Here is a 26,609-nt window from a genome sequence, read left to right as displayed (position 1 = left end):
TTTAAGATGAAGTGTTCTATAGATGAGGGGGGCAAGGATTTCTGATTTTGCATTGAAAAAGAAAATTTCAACTTTGTTTAGTCCAAGGATGAGCAATATTTTATTCATCATTTATTTGAAATTGAAATAGGAAAGCCTATTATTGAAGACCAAAGGCTTAGCTATGTTCAGGGGTTTAGAAGCTGTTTATACAGTTTCATAATAAAGAAGTCTTTGTATGGTTTCACTCTAGGAAGTTTGTGGTATATGAAGTATTACGGGAAGATGAGTTTTCCCCACTAAAGAATGCTGACAGTCAGAATGGAAAAGACAATCCTACTACTGCAAGGCATGCTTTGATGTCCCTTCATCATTGCTGGGTCCTCAATGCAGGGGGCCACTTCATAGATGAAAATGGCTCTCGCCTTCCAGCAATTCCCCGGTAAGTCAATACTTTTTCTCTTTTGTGTGAATGCTTTCTTGGACTTTCACTCACTCTCTCTCTCTCTCTGTATTCCTAGATCTTCTTTAAAAAGCAAAGTGTTGATGTGCGGACAGTTCCTGATGTGAAATAACAATAGCTTTGCCTATTATAAAAACAATGATAGTTTTACTTCCTTGTAAAGAGGAATATTTTTTTTTCTTTTTTTTTTTTTTGAGGTAGAATTTTGTTCTTGTTGCCCAGGCTGGAGTGCAGTGGTGTGATCTCCACTCACTGCAACCTCCACCTCCCAGGTTCAAGACATTTTCTTGCTTCAGCCTTCTGAGTAGCTGGGATTATAGGCACACATCACCATACCCAGCTAATTTTTGTATTTTTAGTAGAGATGGAGTTTCACCATATTGGCCAGGCTGGTCTCTAACTTCCTATCTTGTGATCTACCTGCCTTGGCCTCCCAAAGTATTGGGATTACAGGCATCAGCCACCCCATCATATGGTTAAAGCCTGTCAGTATCACACCATACCACAGGGCAGGTCCCTCAGCCATAGAGGATTGGTTTTTGCTGCCCATATATCTGTGGCCTTACTACTGTTTTTTTTTTTTTTTTTTTTGAGATGGAGTCCTCTCTGTCACCATGCTAGATTGCCATGGTATGATCTCTGCTCACTGCAACCTCTGCCTCCCGGGTTCAAGCGATTCTCCTGACGAGCCTGGTCAACCTGGTGAAACTCCATCTCTACTAAATATACAAAATTAGCTGGGCCTGGTGGTGCATGCCTGTAGTTCCAGCTACTTGGGAGGCTGAGGCAGGAGAATCGTTTGCACCCGGGAGGCAGAGGTTGCAGGGAGCCCAGATTGCACCACCTCACTCTAGCCCGGGTGACTGAGTGGGACTTGGTCTCAAGAAAAAATAATAAAATATTAGAATACTGAACATTGGAAGTTACTGGTACATAACTGGTTTTATAAGAAGCAGCTGTGGTAGCCTTCGTCTCCCAGTCCAAAGCCACTTTTGGGCTCTGTATTGTCAACAAGCTTGCTCTTGGCATGTCACATTGTCCTCATGTTTCATCTTTGGCCATTGAGTTTTTTTGTTTGTTTGTTTGTTTGTTTTATACCCCCTTTTGGTTTCTTGGGACAAATTTATGATTTACCATAAATACATGCCATTCAATCAAGTATATTTTGCAGCTCCATTTCATTGTTATTGTTTGATTTGCTTCCATTCCCATTAATGCTTATTTATTCCCACATAGCAGTGCTACAAATGGGAAGTCAGAGACCATCACAGCTGATGTCAATCACAAGTAAATATACCAGCCTGCCTATAGTGCATGGTGATGGGGCTGTGCTTCCCTCCATACTAACTGGCATCGTAGTTTAGCGCTCTGCCTTTTGGGGATTCTGGAGGGAGGATGGTTGAAGCTTTGGTATGCGTGCACTGCTTACTTGGTGGCAGGTATCTCTCTGGATGACACTAACTCAGAATCTTGTTGCATGCTGGAAATGGGGAGCATGCTTCACTAAAGAATCTCACCACAGATTTTGGAGGCGGAACTGACAAATTTACAGGCGATAGATAAGATCCAGAGCAGGTTACAGGCCAGGGAGAACACATTTTGCACCTTTTGCATAATCTTAGACAGGATTAAAAATACCATTCTGAAGATGTGTCTTGTGGAATTGCGTGTATGCTCTCAGTATAAAGGCCAATTGTTCCTGTCATATTTGATGACCCCTAATATGGAGAAAACTGTTCTCTTGATTTATTCTCACGCTAATAGCACTCCTTTTTCGTCACTGCATTAATTTTAGTCAATTGCTTCTAAAGAATCTTTTTGTTTTCATGGCAGATCATTTTTAGTTAGAAGTAACACATATCCTCTCCCATCTGGGTACTGACAGAGTTTGGAAAAGCCATTGTCTTTATAGCTTGAGAGACAGCTGGCTCTTATTGTTACACTTTGAAAGTTAAAGTTTTTAAGTTGGGTGCGGTGGCCTGTAATCCCAGCACTTTGAGAGGCCAAGGTTGGCAGATTACCTGAGGTCAGGAGTTCAAGACCAGCCTGGCAAACATGGTGAAACCTCATCTCTACTAAAAATACAAAAATTAGCCGGTGTGGTGGTGTATGCCTATAATCCCAGCTACTCAGGAGGCTGAGGCTGAGAATCACTTGAACCTGGGAGGCCAAGGTTGCAGTGAGCTGAGATTGCACCACAGCACCTCAGCCTGGGTGACAGAGCAAGACTCCATCTAAAGAAAAAAAAAAATTGAAGGTTTTTAAGATAATTTGGGAAATATATATAGGTCAAAGATGGAAGTTATCTCAGAAATAGAGTAGCACTGATATCAAGGTCACCCATGTGCTTTTACCTGTCTGTGCCATTCCTCCGCCCAGACAAATTCCTGTGAGTGTCAGTGTTTCTGGGATGTGACTCTGTAGCAAGGAAATGGACTCACAAGATCAGATCAGTCTCTTACAGGTGCTGGAGATCAGTGGTCCCCAACCTATTTTGGCACCAGGGACCTGTGGAAGACAATTTTTCCATGGACTTAGGGGTGGTTTCAGGATGATTCAAGCACGTTACATTGATAGTATACTTTATTTCCATTATTACATTGTAATGAAATAATTATACAACTCACTATAATGTAGAATCTGTAAGAGCCCCGAGCTTGTTTTTCTACAACTAGATGGTACCATTTGGGGGTGATGGGAGACAGTGACAGATCATCAGGCATTAGATTATCATAAGGAGCATGCAGCCTAGATCTCTTACATGGGCAGTTCACAATAGCGTTCACACTTTTATGAGAATCTAATGTGGCCGCTGACCTGACAGGAGGTGGAGCTCACACAGTAATGTGAGCGGTGAGAGCAGCTGTCAATACAGATGAAGCTTTACTCACTTACCTACTGCTCATCTCCTGCTGTGTGGCCCAGGTCCTAACAGGCCACAGAGTAGTGGTCCGTGGCCCAGGAGTTGGAGACCGCTGCCATAGATGACTGTTGTCCCTCATGCCTTGGGAACTGGGATACAGAGCCCTTTGTCACTTCCTGTCTCATCCACCATTTTTAATATGGAAGCAAGCTGCTTTTATAATTTAAGAAATAAAACTTTGACTAAATTTCTTTGTCATTGAACCATAGCTTTTAGCCTAACGGTGAAATAGTTTCTTAATTATGTAACTGAAGACAGCATCTAGCTATTTTAGTTAAGATATAAAAACTTTAAACATTATTTAGTTCTTACTCTTATTTAACACCCCCCTCCCCAATGGTACTTTGTTTTAGGCATTTGTAGCATAATTAAAGTGAAACCAAAGTTTGGCTTTCAATGATACAGTGCACTGAAAAATAGTTCCTGAATAATCCTTAGCAGCAAAGGATGACCTCAGACAGCTGAAGAAGATCATGTAATAGTGAGAGATGAAAAGGAAGTATATTGTCTAAAAGAGGGAAGACACCGCTGGGAGATATTCTGAAAGAATGGAAACAACGATGCTGAGTTTTAGCTCAATGTTATTTTTATTTCTCACCTTAATGCTTACTAAATAGTGTTAGCTACCAAAAGGATGCATGGCTAAAGAATTGTGGGGGCAGTAGGTTTATTGGGCTAATTTGCCTATATCCTGAGATTTTACATTTGGTGATGGTAGCTTCTGTTTTCTCCCCTTCAGGGCATCCAATTTTGTTTACTAAAGTTGACTCCTTAGTTTCTTGGGGTATCTTTGTGGTAGTAGAATGGAAGTTATATATTCAGGCCAGCTATATATATGTGTTCCTTGGGTTCACAGCCACCTTCTGTTCCTGCTACACTGAATCCTTCAGGGGTTTACGTGGGACTGGGCTGTATACTTCTTTTTTTTTTTTTTTTTTTTTTTTTTTTTATGTTTTTATTGAGACGGAGTGTCGCTCTTGTTACCCAGGCTGGAGTGCAATGGCGCGATCTCGGCTCACCGCAACCTCCGCCTCCTGGGTTCAGGCAATTCTCCTGCCTCAGCCTCCTGAGTAGCTGGGATTACAGGCACGCGCCACCACGCCCAGCTAGTTTTTTGTATTTTTAGTAGAGACGGGGTTTCACCATGTTGACCAGGATGGTCTCGATCTCTCGACCTCGTGATCCACCCGCCTCGGCCTCCCAAAGTGCTGGGATTACAGGCTTGAGCCACCGAGCCCGGCTGTATACTTCTTATTAATGGGGTGGGTTGTCACTTTTTTCTTTTTTTTCTTGGCATGCCTACTCAAAATTCATTTGGTTCTGTATGACTTTGAGTTGCCTCCGAAGGTCTGGACTAGACCTCTTGAGCTGTTGTGGTAGAATCTGGCACGTATGTAGAGAGATGTGTGCCCTGCCTATGCGTCCTCTTTTTCCTTCATTAGTTTGTCTATTTTCATAGTTTTATTTGTTTAAACAACAAGCATTGGTAGACCTGCTCATAGGTTTATAGGTGCTATTAGTATCCTAGGTGTTGAAGTATCTTATACAAGAGAAATAAGTCACTTCTTACAGCCTATTGGGATGTTCAAGATGCATGTACATAAAAGAAAAGTAACATTTTCAGGCAGTATACGATTATGTGCTAAATGTGTGCTATAGCAATAATTAGGAGGCAGTGACATAGCAGATGTCTAATACATGTATTTATTTATTTTTATTATTTTTGAGATGATGTCTCGCTCTGTTGCCCAGGCTGGAGTGCAGTGGCGCAATCTCAGTTTATTGCCACCTCTGCCTCCTAGGCTCAAGCAATTCTCCTGCCTCAGCTGGGATTACAGGTACTTGCCTCCACGCCCAGCTAATTTTTTGTATTGTTAGTAGAGATGGGATTTCACCATGTTGGCCAGGCTGGTCTCGAACTCCTGATCTCAAGTGATCTGCCTACCTGGACCTCCCAAAGTGCTGAGATTACAGGCATGAGCCACCACTCCTGGCCACATTTATTTTTATTTTATTTATTTATTTATTTATTTATTTATTTATTTATTTATTTATTTTTGAGACAGAGTCTCACTCTGTCGCCCGGGCTGGAGTGCAATGGTGTGATCTTGGCTCACTGCAACCTCTGCATCCTGGGCTCTAAGGGATTCTCCTGTGTCAGCCTCCGAAAGTGCTGGGATTACAGGCGTGAGCCACTGTGCCCAGCCACATTTATTTTTTATATGAGACAATCACTGTGAAATCTGGTGGCCAAGAGAAGATTGGGCCTTGAGTTAAAGCTTGGAGGATGAGTATGGTTTTTACGGTCAAAGGGACCATAGTTGAGAATGACTTAGAATAATCCGAAGAGTGTGACTGGTCTGATTTGAGTCAAGAGTCTCAGGATAAGTAAGTTGAAGTAGGATAGAGAGTGCTTTGAATGCTAGACAACCACTGAACTGTAGCTAAACTCAGAAGCCCTCTAATTTTGATTGCACCAAAGTTTGAGACTATGTACTTGGAGAAAGCAAGGAAGAGCTGTGGTTTGACAAGAAACTAGTATGTTTTGTGTCCTGTGTCTTATTGGTAAGATTCTTGAAGTGGCAAATAACACAGAGGTCTAATGATTGCAAATTCATTGACTATTGACTTTTGCATTAGATAACTTAGAAATTAGAATTGCTATGAATGTCAGGTTGTGACCTAGATGAAGCAAGTAGTGACTTTGGCCTTGGCTTTGCTTGAGTGCATTCTGCCGTGGCTCTTTAAAAACGGACTTTTGGTAACAGAAGTGCTTTGAAACATATTGAATAAATCAGCTGAGCTAATCTAGGACGTTTGGGTTGTACAGAAAAGCATGTACTGGGAAATAATTTAACTGTCCGATAGCACTTGCTGCAGTGAAGGAAATGTGTATCTTTGTTGTCCAGTTTTGCAGTCATTGGCCATTCATGGCTTCTGAACACTTGAAATGTGATTATTATGATTGTGAAACTGAATTTTAAATTTTAAAGTCATTTAAAAAATTTTAATCAATTTACGTTTAAGTAGCCCCATGTACCTACTGGATTCTGTATTGGATAGTATAGCTTTAGAATGCTTGTCAACATTAATAGTACCAAGGTAGTGGTGAGGATTAAAATGCAATATGGAGGCTTCAGAGCACCTTGCAGTGGGCTTGGCATGTATTATATACCTAGTAAGTAGTCGCCTTTTCATCAAATTGAAACTTGGAAATGGTAAAAAATGAGATGTATGTAAGGGGACAGTGTGTAAAAACTAGTGAAGTGCTGTAAAGAGCTACCTGTAATTATTGGCACTTGTCCCAATAGTGTCTTTCTGACCATGAGAATTGCATATTAACTTAATCCTCAGGGAATTTAATGATCATCAGGGTAGTGTCTATTCCGTTTGTTTAGAAAAATTCTGTTTTCTGAAAGCTTCTCAGAGGAAAGTTACGGTTTGTACTTTGCTCTGGCGAGTAACATGGGAAGCATAATCTTTAACACATGTTTTTTTTCTTAGCTTGAAGGATGCCAATGATGTACCAATCCAGTGTGAAATCTCTCCTCTTATCTCCTATGCTGGAGAAGTAAGTCTGCTTTACTTTTTCCTCTCTTTTTTTTTTACAAAGCTTTCTATATTTCAAAATAACAAAAAAATGAATTTTAAATCTTCTCACAACAAAGAAGGGTATTTGAGGTGATAGACATGTTAATTGGCCTCATTTGATTATTCCGCAATATATACATGTATCAGATCATCACATTGCACCTCAAAAATATATACAATTATTGTTAGTTAAAAACGAAACAAGGCTGGGCACAGTGGGGAGGCCGAGGCAAGAGGATTGCTGGAGCTCAGGAGTTAGAGACCAGCCTGGGCAACATAGTGAGACCTTGTCTTTATAAAGGAAAAAAAAATTACCAAAAAAAAAAAAAAATAGAAATAAAACTTTTTTAAAAAGCAGGAGTCTGGTATTGTTTTATATTTAAGTAGTAGGGGTGACCTTAGGGAAGGTGCAGTGTTTTCTGACGGTCTTGCCCTGAGGAGCTTTGCTGGTAACAAATTGAGAAGCTGCATTTGTTCTGAATTCTTCTCTTTGAGAATTCCTGTTACGGCTTTGCATCTATCCCACATACTGTTAGTTGTCATTAACAGGTATCTATACTATCTAGTCCATTTTACCTACTCATTGAAATGCAATAGACTTTTGTAAAATATATAATCAGGCTTGTTTTTAGATAAATCATCTGGCTTTTTAAAATGCAATGTAACTTTTCTTTCAAGGAGTCTACTTTGTTTATATACTTAGTACTGTCACTTTTAAGATTTGGGGATTTAGAGTTAGAGGTCCTTACTCTTTTAATTATGTAGTACTTTTTTGGAGATTTTTGTATTGCTTGGTTGTAGCATTAGAGACAGCTTTCTTGCTTAGAAAGTTTATTGGCTGCTTGCAGTGGCTTATGCCTGTAATCCCAGCACTTTGGGAGGCCAAGGTGAGTGGATTATTTGAGGTCAGGATTTTGAGATCAGCCTGGCCAATATAAGGAAATGCTGTCCTTATTTAAAAATGCAAAAAAATAGCCGGGTATGGCGGCAGGCGCCTGTAGTCTCACCTACTCAGGAAGCTGAGGCACGACAATTGCTTGAACCTGGGAGGTTGATGTTGCAGTCAGCAGAGGGGTGAGACTCCTCTGTCTCAAAAAAAAAGTTAACTCTATTGAGAGATGATTATAGGAAAAATGATTATCGTCTTATTAACTGTAGAAATGATAATTAATTTTCTTTTTATATTTTTGTTTTATGCTTTTACAGATCTGTCATTAAGTCTAGTCTAAAATGTATATTAAATAGATTTTTGACTTTTAAATTGTGCATCTCAACCTCTGTTGGAATTTGTGTTTTAAATCATCATTATAGCCACTAAGTCCAGCATTGCATGACAAGTGCAAATTTTCTAATCGTGTTTCATTTCAATCCTCTTTTTAGGGATTAGAAAGTTATGTGGCAGATAAAGAATTCCATGCACCTCTAATCATCGATGAGAATGGAGTTCATGAGCTGGTGAAAAATGGTATTTGAACAAGATACCAAGTTTTACCACAATAGGAATAGCTTTTATTTTTGATAGACCGACTGAACTTACAAGACCCCCTGGATGACTCAAGTTTAAATATCCACAGGGTTTTATTTTGCTTGTTGAACTCTTAGAGCTATTGCACACTTCCCAAGATTGAGATGACTGAACTTCAGATAGCATTTTTATGACTCCCAACTCATTGAAGGTCTTATTTATATAATCTTTTTCCAAGCCAAGAAAACCATTGGCCATCCAGGAAATTTCCTACAGCTGAACTGTAGTCAGAACATTCAACATCACTTTACTTGGAGCTGGAAGCATTTGTTTTCAAAGTTGTACATAGTAATAATATGTCATTGTACATGTTGAAAGGTTTCTATGGTACTAAAAGTTTGTTTTATTTTATCAAATATTAAGCTTTTTTAAGAAAATAATTGAACAGTGAAATAAATGTATCTTCTTGTCTCTGGAGTGTCATTTGTACCTTGAAGAAATTATTTTATTGAGAAAATATGAAAGTTGGGAGAAACTTTAAGATAATGCATAAAAACAAATTGATGCTTCACTGAGGTTGCAGAGTCATAGAACTTCTCTGAGTGAGTATCTAACTTTGGGCTTTATCTTATCACTTTATAATAGCAGCTTTCATCCAGTGATTATTTTGTCCCCCTCCCAAAAGGGCATTTGCAATGGCTGGAGATATTTTTGGTTGTGACAAGTGGGGAGGTGAAATGGTACTACTGGCATCTAATAGGGACTAGGGATGTCACTAAACATCCTCCGATGCACAGGACAATCTCCTACAACAAAGAATTATCTGGCCTAAAGTGTCAATGGTGTCAAGGTCAAGAAACCTCATTTTCAAGTTTTTATGTACTCTGTTTTGCCCAAATATTTAGAGGCACATACGAATTCAAAAGAATATAGTTTCTGAATTTTCTCTGGCAGGCTCTTCCAGTTCGTTGTTGTTTTTTAGAGGATTAAAAGAAAAAGAAAAAGGTGGTTCTTTAAATATGGGTCATTAGTAAGGGTTCTCTGTGTTTAAAATGCTGTTTGCATGAAAAGACTGAGCTTTATAAATGCATCTTAAATAACATTTAAGTATTGACCAAAAGTATTAAAATAAACATCTGGATAAATGAAAGATTGTAAAAGTTATGTCTAGAAAAGAGATGAGTAAATTTTATTTTCCACTAACAAGTTGTCACAAGATAGGATGTCATGGGGTGGGTCTTTTGTTTAAGGTTCACTTTTTTTTTTTTTTTTTTTGAAGAGCATGTGATGTTGATATCCAGCAATCTATCTAAATTTTTTTTGTACTAAGGCCTACATACTTCATTTAACATATTTTCTGTTTTATTTTAATAACAGCTCAATGTTGCTATTGTTATCTATTCCAGTTTTCAAAAAAGATTTGTGAAATTTGACTCCTCATTGAAATGATCTCCAAATGCGTTGTGAGAACGGAATTGTAGAATTTTTAGCTCTCGAATGCCAAAAACTGGTGCTAATGATGTGATCCGTTTCTCTTTTTGTTGAGCCTTGCTATTTCTTCTTCCCCTATTTTAAGAACATACTAATGATGCTAGGAAAAGGGAAGAATGGAAGCCTGGGACTGTTGTAGTGGTTTTATTGGAGAGGAGTGATGGCTGGGGAACAGTTGGTGTTAAGAACAAAGTCTGAGCCAGGCGCGGTAGCTCATGTCTGTAATCCCAGCACTTTGGGAGGCTGAAGTGGGCGGATCATGAGGTCAGGAGTTCAAGACCAGACTGGTTAATATGGTGGAACCCCATCACCACTAAAATTACAAAAACTATCTGGGCCTGGGGGCATGCGCTTATAGTCCCAGCTACTCAGGAGGCTGAGGCAGGAGAATTGCTTGAACCCAAGGTGGAAGTTGCAGTGAGCCAAGATTGCGCCACTGCACTCCAGCCTGGGCAATAGAGGGAGACTCCATCTAAAAAAAAAAAAAAAGGAACAAAGTCTGAGAGCCTCTGAGCCATGAAATGATAAGGTAGCGTTATGTATCTTTATGAGTCCTTGTTAGATAATTGTTATAATTCAGAAAATACAAAATTGGGTAAAATGTTTATGAAAATAAAAGCTAGAATAATGTGGCAGTAATGGTGGAGAATTTGAGAGTTGATAGTCACTTTGAGTCTGTTTAGATTCCACCAGCTATGACTTAGTATTTTGATAGTCACAAAGGAACATATAAGCCCAATGAGTGTGTTACTTGAATATTTGATTTTTGTTCCATTTCCCTCTTGCCTCTCAAATTTGATCCAGTTTTGATGTCCACAAAGGAATTATTAGTGATACCTATTGGAAGATAAAGAAAAATTCAGTTTTCAACTTCTATCTCTTCTATTCCTAGAAGTTTTGGTTTTTATTGGTAATTTTGATTTTATTTAGAATCCCAGCTTACTGTTGCTAGCATTTCCTCTTTATTCATCATAGTACAGTCAGATTTCAGTTATCTGGGTAAAAAGAGGCCAGGAAAAGCATGCATACACTACAAGAGTGACTAAAACCCAAATCATTCAGTTGGCTTGGAAATCTGTTTTTTTTGTTGACCAATGTGGATGTTTTTGCAATTCATGGTCTTATTTCCAGCCCTGGTTTAGGAAATACATATTGGGAAGTGATGAATTAATGAGCCAGTCAGGGCTGAGTCCTCATCACATGGCCAGCAGTATTAGATGGGATATAAAAAGTGTAACACAGAGACTTGTCCTTAAAAAACTTAGATTCTGGTTACAGAGACAAAATTAACCCATGTAACAATGAAAAGATAGAATAGTTAAACACAGACAGTCATAAATTGGTTTAGCATGTCCTCATCGAAGGATCCCATTGTATTAGGGTTCTCCAGAAAAACAGAACTGTTAGGATATTCAAAGCTATGGCAAAAACTGCAATTACTTTTGCACCAACTGAAATGTATATAGAAAGATTTATTTATTTATGTATGAGACGGAGGCTCGCTCTGTCACCCAGGCTCAAGTGCAGTGGTGCGATCTCGGCTCACTGCAATCTCCGCCTCCCCAGTTCAAGCAGTTCTGCCACAACCTCCCGAGTAGCAGAGATTACAGGCGCGGGCCACCATGCCTGGCTCATTTTTTGTATTTTTAGTATAGCCGGGGTTTCACCATGTTGGCCAAGCTGGTCTTGAACTCCTGACCTCGTGATCCACCCGCCTCGGCCTCCCAAAGTGCAGGGATTACAGGCGTGAGCCACCGCGCCCGGCAGAAGGATTAATTACGAGGAATTGGCTCGTGATCATGGAGGCTAAGTCCCGTGATCTGCCCTCTGCAAGCCGGTGGTGTGGTTCCAGTGCAAACCGGAAGGCCTGAGAGCCAGGAGAGCCAATGGTGTAAATTGTAGTCTGAGTCTGCTGGCTGGAGAACCAGGAGCGCAGATGTCCCGCGGCCGGAGAAGATGGATGTCCCAGCTCAGGTAGAGCCAGTTCACCCTTCCTCTGCCCTTTTGTTTTATTCAGGCCCTCAATGTATTGTATTGAATGCTGCCCGTCCACACTGGTGAGCTTTATTCAGTCTCCTGATTCAAATGTTAATATTATCTAGAAACACCCTCAAAGACACACTTAGGAATAATGTTTTACCAGCTATCTGGTCATCTCTTAACTCAGTCAAGTTGACACATAAAATTAACTATCACACCCGTCATTTAAGAGTAGAGCTATGCTTGGCTAACTTTTGTATTTTTAGTAGAGACGGGGTTTCAACATGTTGGCCAGGCTAGTTTTGACCTCAGGTGATCCGCCTGCCTTGGCTTCCCAAAGTGCTGGGATTACAGGTGTGAGCCACAGTACCCAGCCCTATTTAATTACCTTTAAGTGGAAATGTGTGTTGTGGTTTAGAAGTGGATCATGAACGGAAGATTTATAATTATTTTGGGGAGAAAAGGGAGTTTCTTAACTGCATCAAGTTGCTAGGTGATTAATGCCCAAAATATGGGTCTAACTGGGAAATCTATAACTGATATTTCTAAGTGTGGTCCCCTGACCAGGTACATCAGCATCACCTGGAAACTTGTTAGAAATACAGATTCTCAGAATTACTATATTATGCATTTGGGGATGTGGCCCAGAAATGAGTGTTTTAACAAGCTGTCTGGGTGATTTTGGTGTACATTAAGGTTTGAGACTGATCACTGTAAGAATTTGGGGAGGCTGACCAAAGGTTAAGGGATGTTCCTGTATTGATCTGTTTAAGATAATGGCCTCCAGCTGTATCCATGCTACTGCTAAGGACATGATTTTATTCTTTTTTATGGCTGCATAGTATTCCATGGTGTAGATGTATCACATTTTCTTTCTCCAGTCCACCTTTGATGGGCAGCTAGCTTGATTCCTTGTCTTTGCTATTGTGAATAGTGCTGTGATGAACATACAAGTACATGTGTGTCTTTGGTAGAACAATTTATATTTTCTTTTAGATATATACACAGTAATGGGATTGTTGGAGCAAATGCCACATGTTTTCACTTTTAAGTGGGAGCTAAAGATTGGGTAGTCATGAACATAAAGATACCAACAATAGACACTGGGGACTACTAGAGAGGGGAGGGAGAGGGAGGGGAAAGGGTTGAAAAACTATTGGGTAATATGCTTACTACCTGGGTGACAGAATCAATTGTACCCCAAGCCTCAGCATCACATAATATATCCATGTAACAAACCTGCACAGGTACTGCCTAAATCAAGAATAAAAGTTGAATTTTTTTTTTTTTTTTTTTTTTAAGTTCAGGGATGGTACTAAAAAGGGAACATAAACAGTCTCTCTGTCTTTTGGGAGAGAGACAGAGAGGCCAACATTTCCAGAGCAATAATAAATTAAGCCAGAAACCAAATAGATAGCTAATGTGAGCTTTATTCTTTCAAACACCCAAGGGGGTGGTACTGATGGTGGCAAAAGAATGAAAGACGAAATTAACAAGACATGACCAGGAGAACTGTAATTGCTAGAACAATGGTTTGCAACCCTTAGAATCCTCTGAATTACTTTGAGAGATTTTAAAAAAAATCTTACAAGTTTTTGACTTCAATCCTAGAGATTATGATTCTCAGTCTGGTAGAAGGCCAGAGCATCTAATTTATAAAAAGCATTAGATGATTCCAGAAGGCAGCTAGGAGTGAGAATTACTGACTTGGAGGCATAGACTTAGCTTAGAAATCAATAACCAAGGATGAGAGGGAAGAGAACTTGGATGTATTCTGGCTTTGAAAGTTTAGACAAGGGGAAGAGAAGAGTGAAGAACATTTCACTTGAGTACAGTACAAGCAAAAGATGAATAGACAAGGCCAGGAAGCAGGCATTCTGGGGATAATTCTACTTTGCAAATAGACTGCTAGAAAGAACCAGCCTAAATAGGGGTCTTTCTAAATTTTATCCCTCTCTGACTTAGCATTTTCTGAAATGGAGGTCAGGTGGTAGGCAGGGAATAGAAAGGGGGAAAGTTAGTGAATAATTAGGTTTAAAAATATTGCAGGCACTTGTTTCAGGCTGAATGAGAAGTAAAAAGTATAATAATGTGTTAAGGCTGGGCACGGTGGCTCACACCTGTAATCCCAGCACTTTGGTAGGCTGAGGCTTGTGGGTCACCTGAGGTTAGGAGTTCGAGACCAGCCTGGGCAAGACAGCAAAACCTCAAACCTCGTGTCTACTAAAAATACAAACATTAGCCGGGTGCAGTGGCACACTTCTGTAATCCCAGCTACTCGGGAGGCTGAGACAGGAGAATCATTTGAACCCGGGAGGCAGAGGTTGCAGTGAGCTGAGATCACGCCACTGCACTCCAGCCTGAATGACAGAGCAAGGTTCTGTTTCAAAAAAAAAAAACAACAACAAAAGGTGTTAAGGTGATGGCGTTATGGGTAGATTATTTTTCTCTATATAAATTTTTAGACAATGCATTGTTAATCTTATGATAAATAGCTTTATCTTTTGTAAAGGCTCAAAAGAAAAATTAGCCAAAGATGTTCACGTTAGCCACTTTGGTACAGCTGTGAAGGAACTTGGAGGTACAGTTGGCTGTGGTGCAGTTAAGGTGGGGATGTAAACGCGCTTTCAGAGAGTGGGACCTGCGCCACTGCAGTAGAAGACAAACAGTCTTCATTATGCTATTGTCTTTGGGCATTTAATAGAGTGCCTTCATTTGTGAAATATGAGATTGCCTTATGGTTCAGAGGAATATATGAAGGAAATATTCTGTAGAAATTCAAGGTAATGCACTTTGAGAAAAGGCTTTTCTGCAAGAGGTTTAATATGAATCCTCTGATGTAATGTATGCATCCAGTATTATATTCTATCTTCTTACAGCTGAAAGGCCTCTTGCCAAAAAGCTCAGTGAGTCAATGGTGACACCAAATATGTTTATATAAACGGTGTTTTCCAAATTCTCAATAAAGTTATGACACCGTAAGAACAAAAAGTCTATCCTGTCTATCCTTATAGCTTCATGACTCATCCTTTCCACATCAATCATTCGGTTTCTCTTTCAGTTATTCCACTTCCCAGGAAATGATCTTTCTCACTGATCTCAAATTTTATTCTGGTAGACAATGTTTTTTTTCCATTCTTTTTACAAAATGATGTGTATAACTCATACTGTATGTATTTTATAAAGTAAAATGTATAGCAGGTGATATGGATAAGATTGAAATGAGACAATAGGTTTCCTTTTAAAGTTTAAAATAAACATTTTATTTTATTTTATTTATTTTGTTTTCATTTGTCTCCAAGACCTGAAACTGAAAGCCACCAGTCAGTCAGTCATGTGCCGCTGATAATGCTATTGCACGGGAATGGACCCCGTGAGCTACAGCCAGGCTGACAGGTTTTATTTTTATTTTTTAAAATAAATTCCTCACTTTTTTTTCCTTTAGGTTAGAGACAGGGTCTCACTCTGTTGCCCAGGCTGGAGTGGAATGGCTCAATCATACTCACTTCAGTCTCGAAATTGTGGGCTCAAGAGATCCTCCTACTTCAGCTTTCCAAGTAGCTAGGATTACAGGCATGCAGCACCATGTCCAGCTAATTTTTTTTTTTTTTTTTTTTGAGATGGAGTTTTGCTTCTTGTTACCCAGGTTGGAGTGCAATGGTGTGATTTCGGTTCACCACAACCTCCGCCTCCCAGGTTCAAGCAATTCTCCTACCTCAGCCTCCCAAGTACTGGGATTACAGACATGTGCCACCATACCTGGATAATTTTGTATTTTTAGTAGAGATGGGGTTTCTCCATGTTGATCAGGCTGTTTTCAAACTCTTGACCTCAGGTGATCTGCCCACCTCAGCCTCCCCCAGCTAATTTTTTATTTTAATTTTTTGTAAAGATGATCTCGCTATGTTGCCCAGGCTGTTCTCGAACTCCAGGGCTCAAGAAATCCTCCCACCTTGGCCTGCCAAAGTGCTGGTAATACAGGTGTTAATGGCCACACACAGCTTATTTTATAGACTTTTAAAAGGTCTGAAATGTAATAGAGGAGAGATTAACTCTCATGCATATATAAAGTAAATATTCAGTATGGATGGTAACTATGGCCAACAAGTTGTTCTAACGCTTAACCATGTGTCAGGTGTTGCACTGAGCACCTTACGTATATTGTCTCATTTAATCCTTATTACTTTCCTATGACGTGGGAACTTTTATTGTCCAGTCTACAGGGAAACTGAGGCATAGAGGTTAAGTAAATTGTTTAAGATGATATACCTCATAAGAAGCAAAGCTGAGAATTGAACCAAGAATCTAAATCCAGAGGGCCACAGTTTGTGTCTACTTAAAAAATTTTCAAACATACATAATAGAACAGAGTAATACGCCTCTATTACCTAGTTTCTAACAATTAATTGTGGTTAATCTTGGTTCATTTATTTCCCACTTTCCCTCTATACTCCACCCACCCACTGAATTACGTTAAAATCAGTTCCACATCTTGGTTGTAATACTTCAGTGTAACAGTGTATTTCAGAGTGATAAAATAACCAGTGTATGTGTGTGTGTGTGTGTGTATATATATATATATATATATATATATATATATATATACACATGTGTGTATATATATTTATGAATATATTAATAATATATGTTTGTGAATAATATATGTGTATATATATTTATGAAGAAATACATATATATATTTAGACAAGGTCTCTGTCACCCAGGCTGGAGTGCAGTGCTGTGAACATGACTCACTGCAGCCCCAACCTCCTGGGCTCAAATAGTCCTCTAACCTCAGCTTCCCAAGTAGCTGGGACTACAGACACATGCCACTGGTCCAGCTAACTTTTTTTTCTGGATGAGGTCTTGCCACGCTGCTCAGGCTGGTCTCAAACTCCTGGGCACAAGTGATCCCACCTCAATCTCTTAAAGTGTTGGGATTACAGGTGTGAGTCACCATGCCCAGCTCATAATATTTTTAAAACCTTAATAATTAACAATCATGCCTTAATACCATGTAATATCCAGCCAATTTTTTGAACTTTCTCAAGTGTTTCATAAATATCTTTTTTTTTTTTTTTTTAGACAAGGTCTAAGTGGCAAGATCTTGGCTCACTGCACCCTCCACCTCCGGGGCTCAAGTGAAATGATTCTCCTGTCTCAGCCCCTCGAGTTGCTGGGACTACAGGTGCGCACCACCCCGCTGGCTAAATTTTTGTATTTTTTGTAGAGAGGGAGTTTCGCCCTATAGCTCAGGCTGGTCTTGAACTCCTGAGTTCAAGATATCCACCTGTGTCGGCCTCCCAAGGTGCTAGGATTATAGGTGTGAGCCTCTGTGCCCAGCCCCCAACCATCTCATAAATATCTTTTATATGTTGAATTATTTGAGTCAGGCTCTAAAGCCTATTTATTGCTTTTGACTAACATGTCTCTTAAATGTTCCCTTAAATATTTGAAAATGTATACAGGTCCTCCCTCTTTGTTTTTTTTTTTTTGTTTGTTATTTTTGTTTGATAATTATTTGTCAGAAAAAACTGGTTATTTTTTCAACATAGATTTGCAGATTTTGGATTGTGTTTCCATAATGTCCTTTGACATGCTCCTCTCACCTCCATATTTCTTGAAAATTATAACTGAAGCTTGATCAAATTCAAGGTCAATTTTTTAAAATTAAAAAATCTTCATAGCACTTTGGGAGGCCGAGGTGGGCAGGTCACTTGAGGTCAGGAGTTTGAGACCAGCCTGGAACATGGTGAAACCTTGTCTCTACCAAAAATACAAAAATTAGCCAGGTGTGGTGGTACAGGCCTGTAATCCCAGCTACTCAGGAGGCTGAGGCAGGAGAATCATTTAAACCAGGGAGGTAGAGGTTGCAGTGAGCCAAAATCACACCACTGCGCTCCAGCCTGGGCAACAGAGCAAGACTGTTAAAAATGAAAAACAAAAACCCAAAAACTTCATAGTCTGCATGCTTCAGGTTAATCTCATTAGAGGAACAAAAACTCAGTTCTCATTCAGCCTAACAAGATAGAGAGTATCTCTGTGTTTTCATAAAGACATTTTCAAATTAGTCTTCTGAAAATAGATTAATAAAATATTAAAATCACCTGGGGTCAATATGGAATAAAGAAATACTAATTTAAAGAGGAAATAGTGGCTCTTGATTGAACTATGTAATATGGCCTTGGTAGAATTAGCAGTATTTAGGTCAAGTCAGACTTTCTTGTGAAATGTAATAGGTGACTGCGTTCTCTTCATTTTAATCAATGAAACTTAAATGGCTTCTTTTCCACACGTCCTATCCTTGACAAGATGGTCAGCATCACTAAGGGGCCTGGCTTTCTACCATCTGATGCTAGGAACTATAAACTTGTATTCACCGTTCTCCTTGTTTCTCTTTTATTTGTGTATCTTTGCCATTCCATTTTCTCAATGATAGTGTGTTCTCTCCCATTCACTGATAAATTCTCCCATTTGATGATTTAAAAAAACCTCCCACAAAACACTGCCTATACTACCTGATTTAGCAAGATCTGCTTAAAAGGATCAAATGTTTCCAGCTACCTTAATGGTGTCTATTTTATTTTATTGCTGCATAATACCACGTATTTATTTTTTTAGTTTCTGAAGATTAGAAATCCAGGAGTGCTTAGCTGGATAGTTCTGTCTCTCATTCTCTCATGAGGTTGTAGTCAACCCATCAGCCAAGGCAGCAGTCATCTGGACTGCACTGGAGCTGGCGACCCTGATGCCAACCTCACTCGTGTAGTCTTTGGTAAAAGACCTCAGTTCTGTGCCATGTGGGCCTCTCCATAGGGCCTTATGACATGGAAGCTGGCTTTCCTCAGCCCAAATGACCCAAGCAAGAGAGACAGCAGCAAGATAGAAGCCACAGTGTCTTTTATAACTAACCTCAGAAGTGATATAGCATTATGTCTGTAACACAATATTGGCCAACTATTGTACAATAAGGGACTACTCGAGTATAAATACTAGGAGGCAGAGATTATTGGGACCCATTTTAAAGGCTGGGTTCAACAGAGGTGTAAAATTCTTTTTTCTTTTTTTGAGACGGAGTTTCACTCTTGTTGCCACTGCCTCCCAGGTTCAAGCAATTCTCCTGCCTCAGCCTCCTAAGAAGCTGGGATTACAGGCGTGTACCACCACACTGGGCTAATTTTTTGTATTTTGAAGAGAAATGGGGTTTCACCGTGTTGGCCAGGCTGGTCTCGAACTCCTGACCTCAGGTGATCTGCTCACCTCAGCCTCCTAAAGTGCTGGGATTATAGGTGTGAGCCACTGCACCTGGCCTTGCATAGGTGTAAAATTCGTAACACAATTTTAGCAAATAGAGTTAAACAATATATTAAATGGATAATATAACAAAGTGGAGTGTAGCCCAGGAATGCATGGTTGGCTTAACATTTGAAAATTAATAAGCAGAATTCAACATAAGACAAAAAAACAAAGATTTAGAAAATACATTTCACGAAATCCAAAATCCTTTTCTGATAAAAAGTCTCATAACACTAGGGATAGAAGAAATAGATGTGATAAACAAAGGCATGTTTTCAAAGCCTACATCTTACTATCACACTTAATTGTGAAAGACTGTATATTTCCCCCTAAAATCAGGAACAAAGCAGTATGTTCTTTTTTGTTACCTCTAGTCAATATTGTACAGAAGTTCTACCCAGTACAGTAAGACAAGAAAAGCATATAAAAGGTGTTCCACATTGGAAAGGAAGAAATAAACCTGTCTACTTGAAGATGACATGATTACTATCGAGAAAATCCTGTGGGATCTGCATAAAAGTTATCAGAACCAGTAAGTTTAGCAAGGTTATGGGATACAAGATCAACATATAAAAATCATTTGTATTTCTATATTCTAGCAACAAAGAATTAGACGTTAAAATTTAAAAAATCATTTCTAATAATGTTAAAACATGAAATTCTTATGGGTAAATCTGACTAATATGTGAAGGATCTGTACATTGAAAACTACAAAACCTTGAGTGAAATTATAGAAGCAGATCAGAAGGTTTGGTGTTAAGATGTCAATTCTCCCCAAAATGATATTGATGACAAGGCAGACAAATATATCAATGAGACAGAATATATCATCTAGAAATAGGATAACCTAGAAATAGATGATACATATATTGTCAATTTGTGGCTGAGCATAATGGTTCACACCTGTAACGCCAGCATTCTGAGAGGCCGAGGTGGGTGGATTACCTGAGGTCAGGAGTTCGAGACCAGCCTGGCCAACATGATGAAACCCCGTCTCTACTAAAAATACAAAAAAATCAGCTGGGCGTGGCAGTGCATGCCTATAATTCCAACTACTTGGGAGGCTGAGGCAGGGGAATCGCTTGAACCCAGGAAGCAGAGGTTGCAGTGAGCAGAGATTGCACCATTGCATTCCAGTCTGGGTGACAGAGTGAGACTCAGTCTTGGAAAAAAAAAAATTGGCATATTGCATAGCAATAATATTTGGAGAAAGAAGCCAGGTACAAGAGTATCCACTTCATTATTCCAAATATATGATGATTAAGAATTGGCAAAACTAATCTATAATGGAAAAGTTCTATGGAAAGGGTATCTATTGAGGGAGGACCACAAGGGAGCCTCCTGAGTACTGGAAATATCTATACTTTCATCAGCCGTGGCTATAGATACATTTCCAAAAATTAGGCTGAACACTTAAAATTTGTTTTACTCTTTAATGTTATACCTCAATTAAAAAGAAAAAAAGTATCTTAATCTCCTATGTGTTTTGAAGTTTGAAAATATATTTTAAAATATTCATTGATTAAAGAGAGAGTTTTAAAAACTTATTCAAGACTTTATAACTAGCAGATGGTGAGTAAGGATTTAAATCCAGGTCTGTCTGGCTCTGAAATCCCTGCTTTGAATTATTAGATTGGTGCTAAAGTAATTGCAATTTTTGCCATTGAGAGTAATGGTGAAATATTACCATTGCTGCCATTAATACTCTGTTATACTGCTTCCCACTACACTGTCTAATCCCAACAACATTCTGAACAATGCTATACATACCAACTATAGCTTTTGAAAGAGTAAAGGAATAAAATCGTTGGGTTTCTAATTTTTAAGCCATCAGAAATGAGCAATGGGAAAAAAAAAGCGATGAAGAGAGAGCAAATGTTTTTAGCAAATTTTGTAAGTAGCAGTTTGAGAAAAAGGCCCTTTGGTATGAGATGGCTCAGCCTGTGGTATCCGAGGTGGAAGGGTCAAAAGCACAAAGAGTGCTGGACAGTGATTAGGGCCAGATGGCTGTCGCCAGGGTCATGCTCAAGTTAGTGTAAATAAAGGGGAATCACAATAAGTTTATACAACACCAGCCCAAAGCCAGTTATTGTCCTTGGATTTAGGGTATATTTCCTCTTTATTTATAGGAAAGCATATGTTTGTATGTGTGTTCGTATATTGGGGGGGTCGTGTTTGCAGGGGATGGCGAAGATCAATTCTGGGAATAATGGGTCAACATTTGAGAGTAGAATTGGGCTATAATTAGGTGAGCATAATTATTTCAGTGGAAAAGTTTTTCTCACACTCTTTCCCTTCCCTTTATTACATTCTCAGAATATACTGAAGGGCAGTGCATTTGGCAGGCTGCATTTGGCACTGCTCAGACAGCCTCAGTAGATCAAAAGGCCTGAGAACACTAGTTTCTATCCAATCCCATTTACTGAGCTGTTGGGCAATGCAATGGTGATTGTGATAACTTGCTTCCAGGAGGAGAGAAGCAAAAAACCGCAACCTACAGTTTCTGCCTTGGGTTGCTGGTGGAAGTGGAGAGCTCCACCCTGAAGAACAAAGTTGCTTTGCTTATTGGCCTATTCTCAATTAGAGACAAGAATATCCAAATAGTGATCAAATTAAAGGCTCACAGTACTGTTTGATTAATGTTTACTAATTCATTAGTTCATTCTATCCTCGTATCAAACTTTGGTTGGCTTTCCAAGAATGACACTCCAGGGTCTTGTTTCTGGACCTGTCTGGAGTACTCTGGAATGCGGCTGCAGCCCTTAGCCCCAAGGCTGGGGCTGGCCTACCCTATCCACCTGCTGTCAGGGGGACTTGCGTAAGCATAACTTGAGGGTGATAATGAGATAATAGCTGAAGCCCTGGAGTAGAATGTATTTGCTAAAGCCAGATTTTACGGCTGGAGTTTTCACTTGTTTTCTTAGTGTATTAGAGGCTAGTTCCTGTGAGTCAGCTGCCTTCCTGGGGACCTTGTCCCTGCTGGGCACGGTTACTGTTTTTTGTAGCTTTTCCCACAGGGCTATTTCTGTGCAGTAGAGGGCAGTGTTTTCAAATGCTCAGGCAGCACCTCGGCCTTAAGAGAACCTGGGAACTGGAGGCTGGAGAATGTGGAGATTTGAATGTTTAGCCCTCCAGGAACCCACTTCACACCCCAACCAACGTTTTCATCTCCCCTTAAAGCCAGGTTCAAGTTACACAGGGTTGAGTAAAAGCCCACCTTCTCGACCATCTGAGAGATGCTAACATCATCCATACCCCAACCCTCTGTGCCCTACAAGCAGATAAAGAGCACCCAGGTTCATTAACAGAAACTCAGTAATGCAGAGAAATAGAAAGCATATTTAAAGCGACCTCTTTTCAAATGCAACTGCTATTAATGTTTCTGTATATTTTTCTTTTAGGTATTTCATTTCTATGTATCTTAAAGAGTGCTTAAATAATTAAGACTATAGCAAAAACATGTCCTCATATTGTGTAATTAATATTTATAAGTCTAATTTTTATTTGACAAATTATATTTCTTTAAGTGGATTTGTTAACATTTTACTTAGCGTTGAACATTAATATTTTTTCTTTCAGCTTTTTGCTAATATAAATAATGCTGTGATAAATATTTTTTAGTAAGAGGTTTGCCATACTTATGAGTATTTCCTGAGTATGAATTCCCAGATGTAGAATTATTTGGTCAAAGGATATAAATATTCTTATAAATATTCTTAAAGCTCTGATCGCTTTTTTTTATTGCATTGCTAGGGAATTTTACTAATTTACACTTCTGCCAGTTGTCTTAGTTTTTTATTGCTACCATAACAAATTGCCACAAACTTAGTGGTTTAAACTACACAAACGTATTATCTTACATTTCTGCAGGTCAGAGCTCTGGTGCAAGTCCCATCAGGCTAAAATCAGACTGTTGTCAGGGCTGGCTTGCTTTCTGTAGGCTCTACGGAAGAATACTTTTTTTTTTTTTTTGACTCATTCAGATGGCAGCATGGAGTTCCATGGAGTTGTGGGACTCAGGCTCCTGTTTCCCTGTTGGCTGTTAACTGCCTCTGTCCTTAGCTCCATGACGCCTCTCTTTGGTCCTTGCAGATGACGCCTATATCTGTAATAGGGTATTGAATCCTTCTCATGCTACTATTTTCAGACTCATTCTGTTGCCTTTGGTGGTGGTATCTTTCTGACTCAGCCGAAAAGGTTCTTCATTGTTAAGGGCTCAAGGGGTTAGACTCGACTCACTCAGATAACCAACAATAATTTTCCTATCTCAAGGTCCTTACACTTAATCACATCAGCAGAGTCCCTGTTGCTATGCAAGGTAACATATTCTTGGGTTACAGGGATTAGGGCATGGATAACTCTGGGGGCCTTTATTCTGCCTACCCTATCAACAATACACACTTTTTAATTTCACCAAATCTTAACCTCACCAGCTATTATAGACACTTGTGTGATAATGTGAGTAAAAAGTATCTTATTTAAACGTGTATTTTTTTTTTTTACTTGTGAAGGTGAACTTTTTTTGTGCTTTATACAGTTAGTTTTGTTCATATCTTTCTTGTTGGCAGAAGAAACATATTTTTTTCTGTCATTTCCCTACAAGTTCACTTATTGCTTGTACTTTAATACATTTTTCTTCTTGAAATCATATTTGCTTCTTTTTTTGTTTATTCTCTATTTGCTTCAAGCTTCCTCAAGCAACGTTCCGCAAAGGGAGAATGGGAACCAAACTTCCTGAGCTCTTGCAAACTTTGTTCTCATATTTGATAGCTATTTTACAGGGTAGATACCTTTAAGTTTAAGAGAATTTTCCTTTAGAAGTTTAATGGTCTTGCTTCATTGGCTTCAAACATCCATTACTGTTCCCGAAAGGCTGATGCTAATCTGATTCCTATTTGTAGGTAAGCTATTTTTTCCTTCTCTGCAAGGCTTAAGAATCTTTTCTATATCTTGGGGGAAATGAAATTTCACAAAGACATTCCTGACAGAGAGTATGTACTCTGATAGCCCTCCTTCTTTTTCTGATAGATTATTCAGAAATTAACTAATTAATGCAAATCTTTTTATTATGGAAAATTTAAAGCACATGCAAAAGAAGATAAAATAGTATAATAAACCTACATATATTCCTGTATCACTCACCCAACATCTATAATGATCAATAAATAAAATTGATCAATTTTATTTATTATTAATTAATTTATTTATTGAGATGGAATTTTGCTCTTTGTTGCCCAGGCTGGAGTACAGTTGTGCCATCTCGGCTCACTGCAACCTCTGTCTCCCAGGTTCAAGTGATTTTCCTGTCTCAGCCTCTGCAGTAGCTAGGATTGTAGGCACCCACCACCATGCATGGTTAATTTTTGTATTTTTAGTAGAGGTGGGGTTTCACCATGTTGTCCAGGCTGGACTCAGATTCCTGATGTCAGGTGATCTGCTTGCCCTGGCCCCCCAAAGTTCTGGGATTACAGGTGGGAGCCACCACACCAGCTGATTCTTTCTAAAATTGTTTCTTAGTTCTAATGGTATTTTTTGTGTGTGAATGTCTTAGCATTTTCTGTATACAAGATCATGAAGAGATATATTTTCTTCTTTCTTCTTGATCTGGACTCATTTTCTTTCTTTTTCTTGTCTGGTTGCTTTGGTTAGGATGTTCAGTGCAATGATGAAGTGGCGAGAGTGGACATTCTTGTCTTGGTTTTTTTTTTTTTTTGGCACATAAAGGTTTATTATAAAAATATAGTTTTGTCCTTATATAATCAGCTCGGAGAGGTTGTACCTGACCAGCATAGCTCTTTCTTATTTAGTTAAGCAATGACATCAGTTTTGTGCTTTTTTCTTTTTTCTTTTTGAAATAGAATTTGGCTCTTGTTGCCTAAGTTGGAGTGTAGTGGTGTGATCTCAGCTCACTGCAGCCTCCACCTAGTGGGTTCAAGCGATTCTCCTGCCTCAGACTCCTGAGTAGCTGGGATTAAAGGTGCCCGTCACCATGCCCAGCTAATTTTTGTATTTTTTTGAGAGACAGGGTTTTGCCATGTTGGCCAGTCTGGTCTCAAACTCCCAGCCTCGGGTGATTTGCCTGCCTTGGCCTTCCAGAGTGCTGGGATTACAGCTGTGAACCACCACACCTGGCTTAATTGTGTGCTATTTATTTATTTATTTATTTATTTGAGACGGAGTCTAGTCCAGGCTGGAGTGCAGTGGCACAATCTTGACTTACTGCAACCTTGGCCTCCCAGGTTCAAGCGATTCTCCTGTCTCAGTCTCTCGAGTAGCTAGGACTGCAGGTGCGCACTACCACCCCCTCCTAATTTTTGTATTTTTAGTAGAGATGGGGTTTCATCATGTTGGTCAGGATGGTCTTCATCTCCTGATCTTGTGATCCGCCTGCCTTGGCCTCCGAAAGTGCTGGGATTACAGGAGTGAGCCACCGCGCCTAGTCTGTGCATTTTAATTCAAGATATTGAGTTGTGATCTCATCCTTTAAAAATAGTTACTTCATTAGGTTGTTTTGAAGGTTTAAGTGAAAGTAGTAAATAGGGGTCTCATACGGACGGGTGTATTTATTCCTGGCCTTTGAAAAATAAAATGTGCTGTTTAGGCACAGCCTATCAGCCCTCCAGACGCCTCGCTTTCTCTCTCTCTGTCTTTATTAATTTTCCAGGCGCACTCCCTCTTCCAGGTATTGAGACCCTCTTGCAGGTCGAGAGACCCCCGGGCAGACGTGCCTACACGTCCCGGACGGTCCACGACAAGTAAACAATAAATAATAGCTATTATTTTCCATATTATTTTATTTAATGAATAAATGTTCAAAGGGCTTTTTATTTTTATTTTTTAAATTTTTTATGTACGGGGTACAAGTGTAGTTTTGTTACATGAATAAATTTTGTAATAGTGAATCATCCAGGATACCATTTTAGCATACCCCTTATCCATGGAGCATATGTTGTACCCAATAGGTAATTTTTCATCCCTCATTCCCCTCACATCCTCCCACCTTTTAGAGTCTCCAGTGTTAATTATTCCACTCCAGATATCCATGTGTTGTTTCTGATCTTAAGGAACAGCTTTCAGTTTTTCATCTGGCCTTTTCCGACTAAGGGAGTTTTTTTTTTTTTTTTTTTTTTTTTTTTTTTTTTTTTTTTTATGGCCTTTTCAGATTAAGTGAGTTTTCTCTTATTTCTAGATTATTGAATGTTTTCATCCTGAAAAAGTGTTGGATTTTGTCAAATGCCTTTTAAATTTTCTTTATTTCCTTCCTTCCTTTCTTCTTTTTGAGACAGGGTCTTGCTCTGTCACCCATGCTGAAGTGTAGTGGTGCCATGGCGGCTCACTGCAGGCATTCACTTTTCTTTCATAAACATCTAGGATTCCGCATTTAGGAGAGGGATCCCCATGAAGGTAGACCTGGGCTTGGT

General features: G+C 39.2%; 1 protein-coding gene across 7 annotated transcripts in view; it reads left to right on the top strand.

The window, feature by feature from the left end:
- UAP1 (UDP-N-acetylglucosamine pyrophosphorylase 1) overlaps positions 1-8,898 on the top strand; it is a 38,374-nt gene extending 29,476 nt beyond the window's left edge. For 3 of the 7 annotated variants that reach the window (XM_003943388.3, XM_074390008.1, XM_074390007.1), the window contains 3 exons: positions 233-421; positions 6,870-6,936; positions 8,337-8,898. In XM_003943388.3, the coding sequence (XP_003943437.1) occupies positions 233-421; positions 6,870-6,936; positions 8,337-8,429 (349 nt within the window). In that variant the 3' untranslated portion in view covers positions 8,430-8,898. Of the gene's footprint in view, positions 1-232; positions 422-1,678; positions 1,730-6,869; positions 6,937-8,336 lie in introns of all 7 variants that reach the window. The other 4 variants (XM_039460007.2, XM_074390006.1, XM_010331248.3 and 1 more) reach the window with 2 other exon arrangements.
- Positions 8,899-26,609: the final 17,711 nt, after the last annotated feature.

Source organism: Saimiri boliviensis, chromosome 19 (assembly GCF_048565385.1).
Source record: "Saimiri boliviensis isolate mSaiBol1 chromosome 19, mSaiBol1.pri, whole genome shotgun sequence".
NCBI lineage: Eukaryota > Metazoa > Chordata > Mammalia > Primates > Cebidae > Saimiri > Saimiri boliviensis.
The sequence above is the reverse complement of the archived record's forward strand: the minus strand, read 5'-3'. Positions and strand labels throughout refer to the sequence as shown.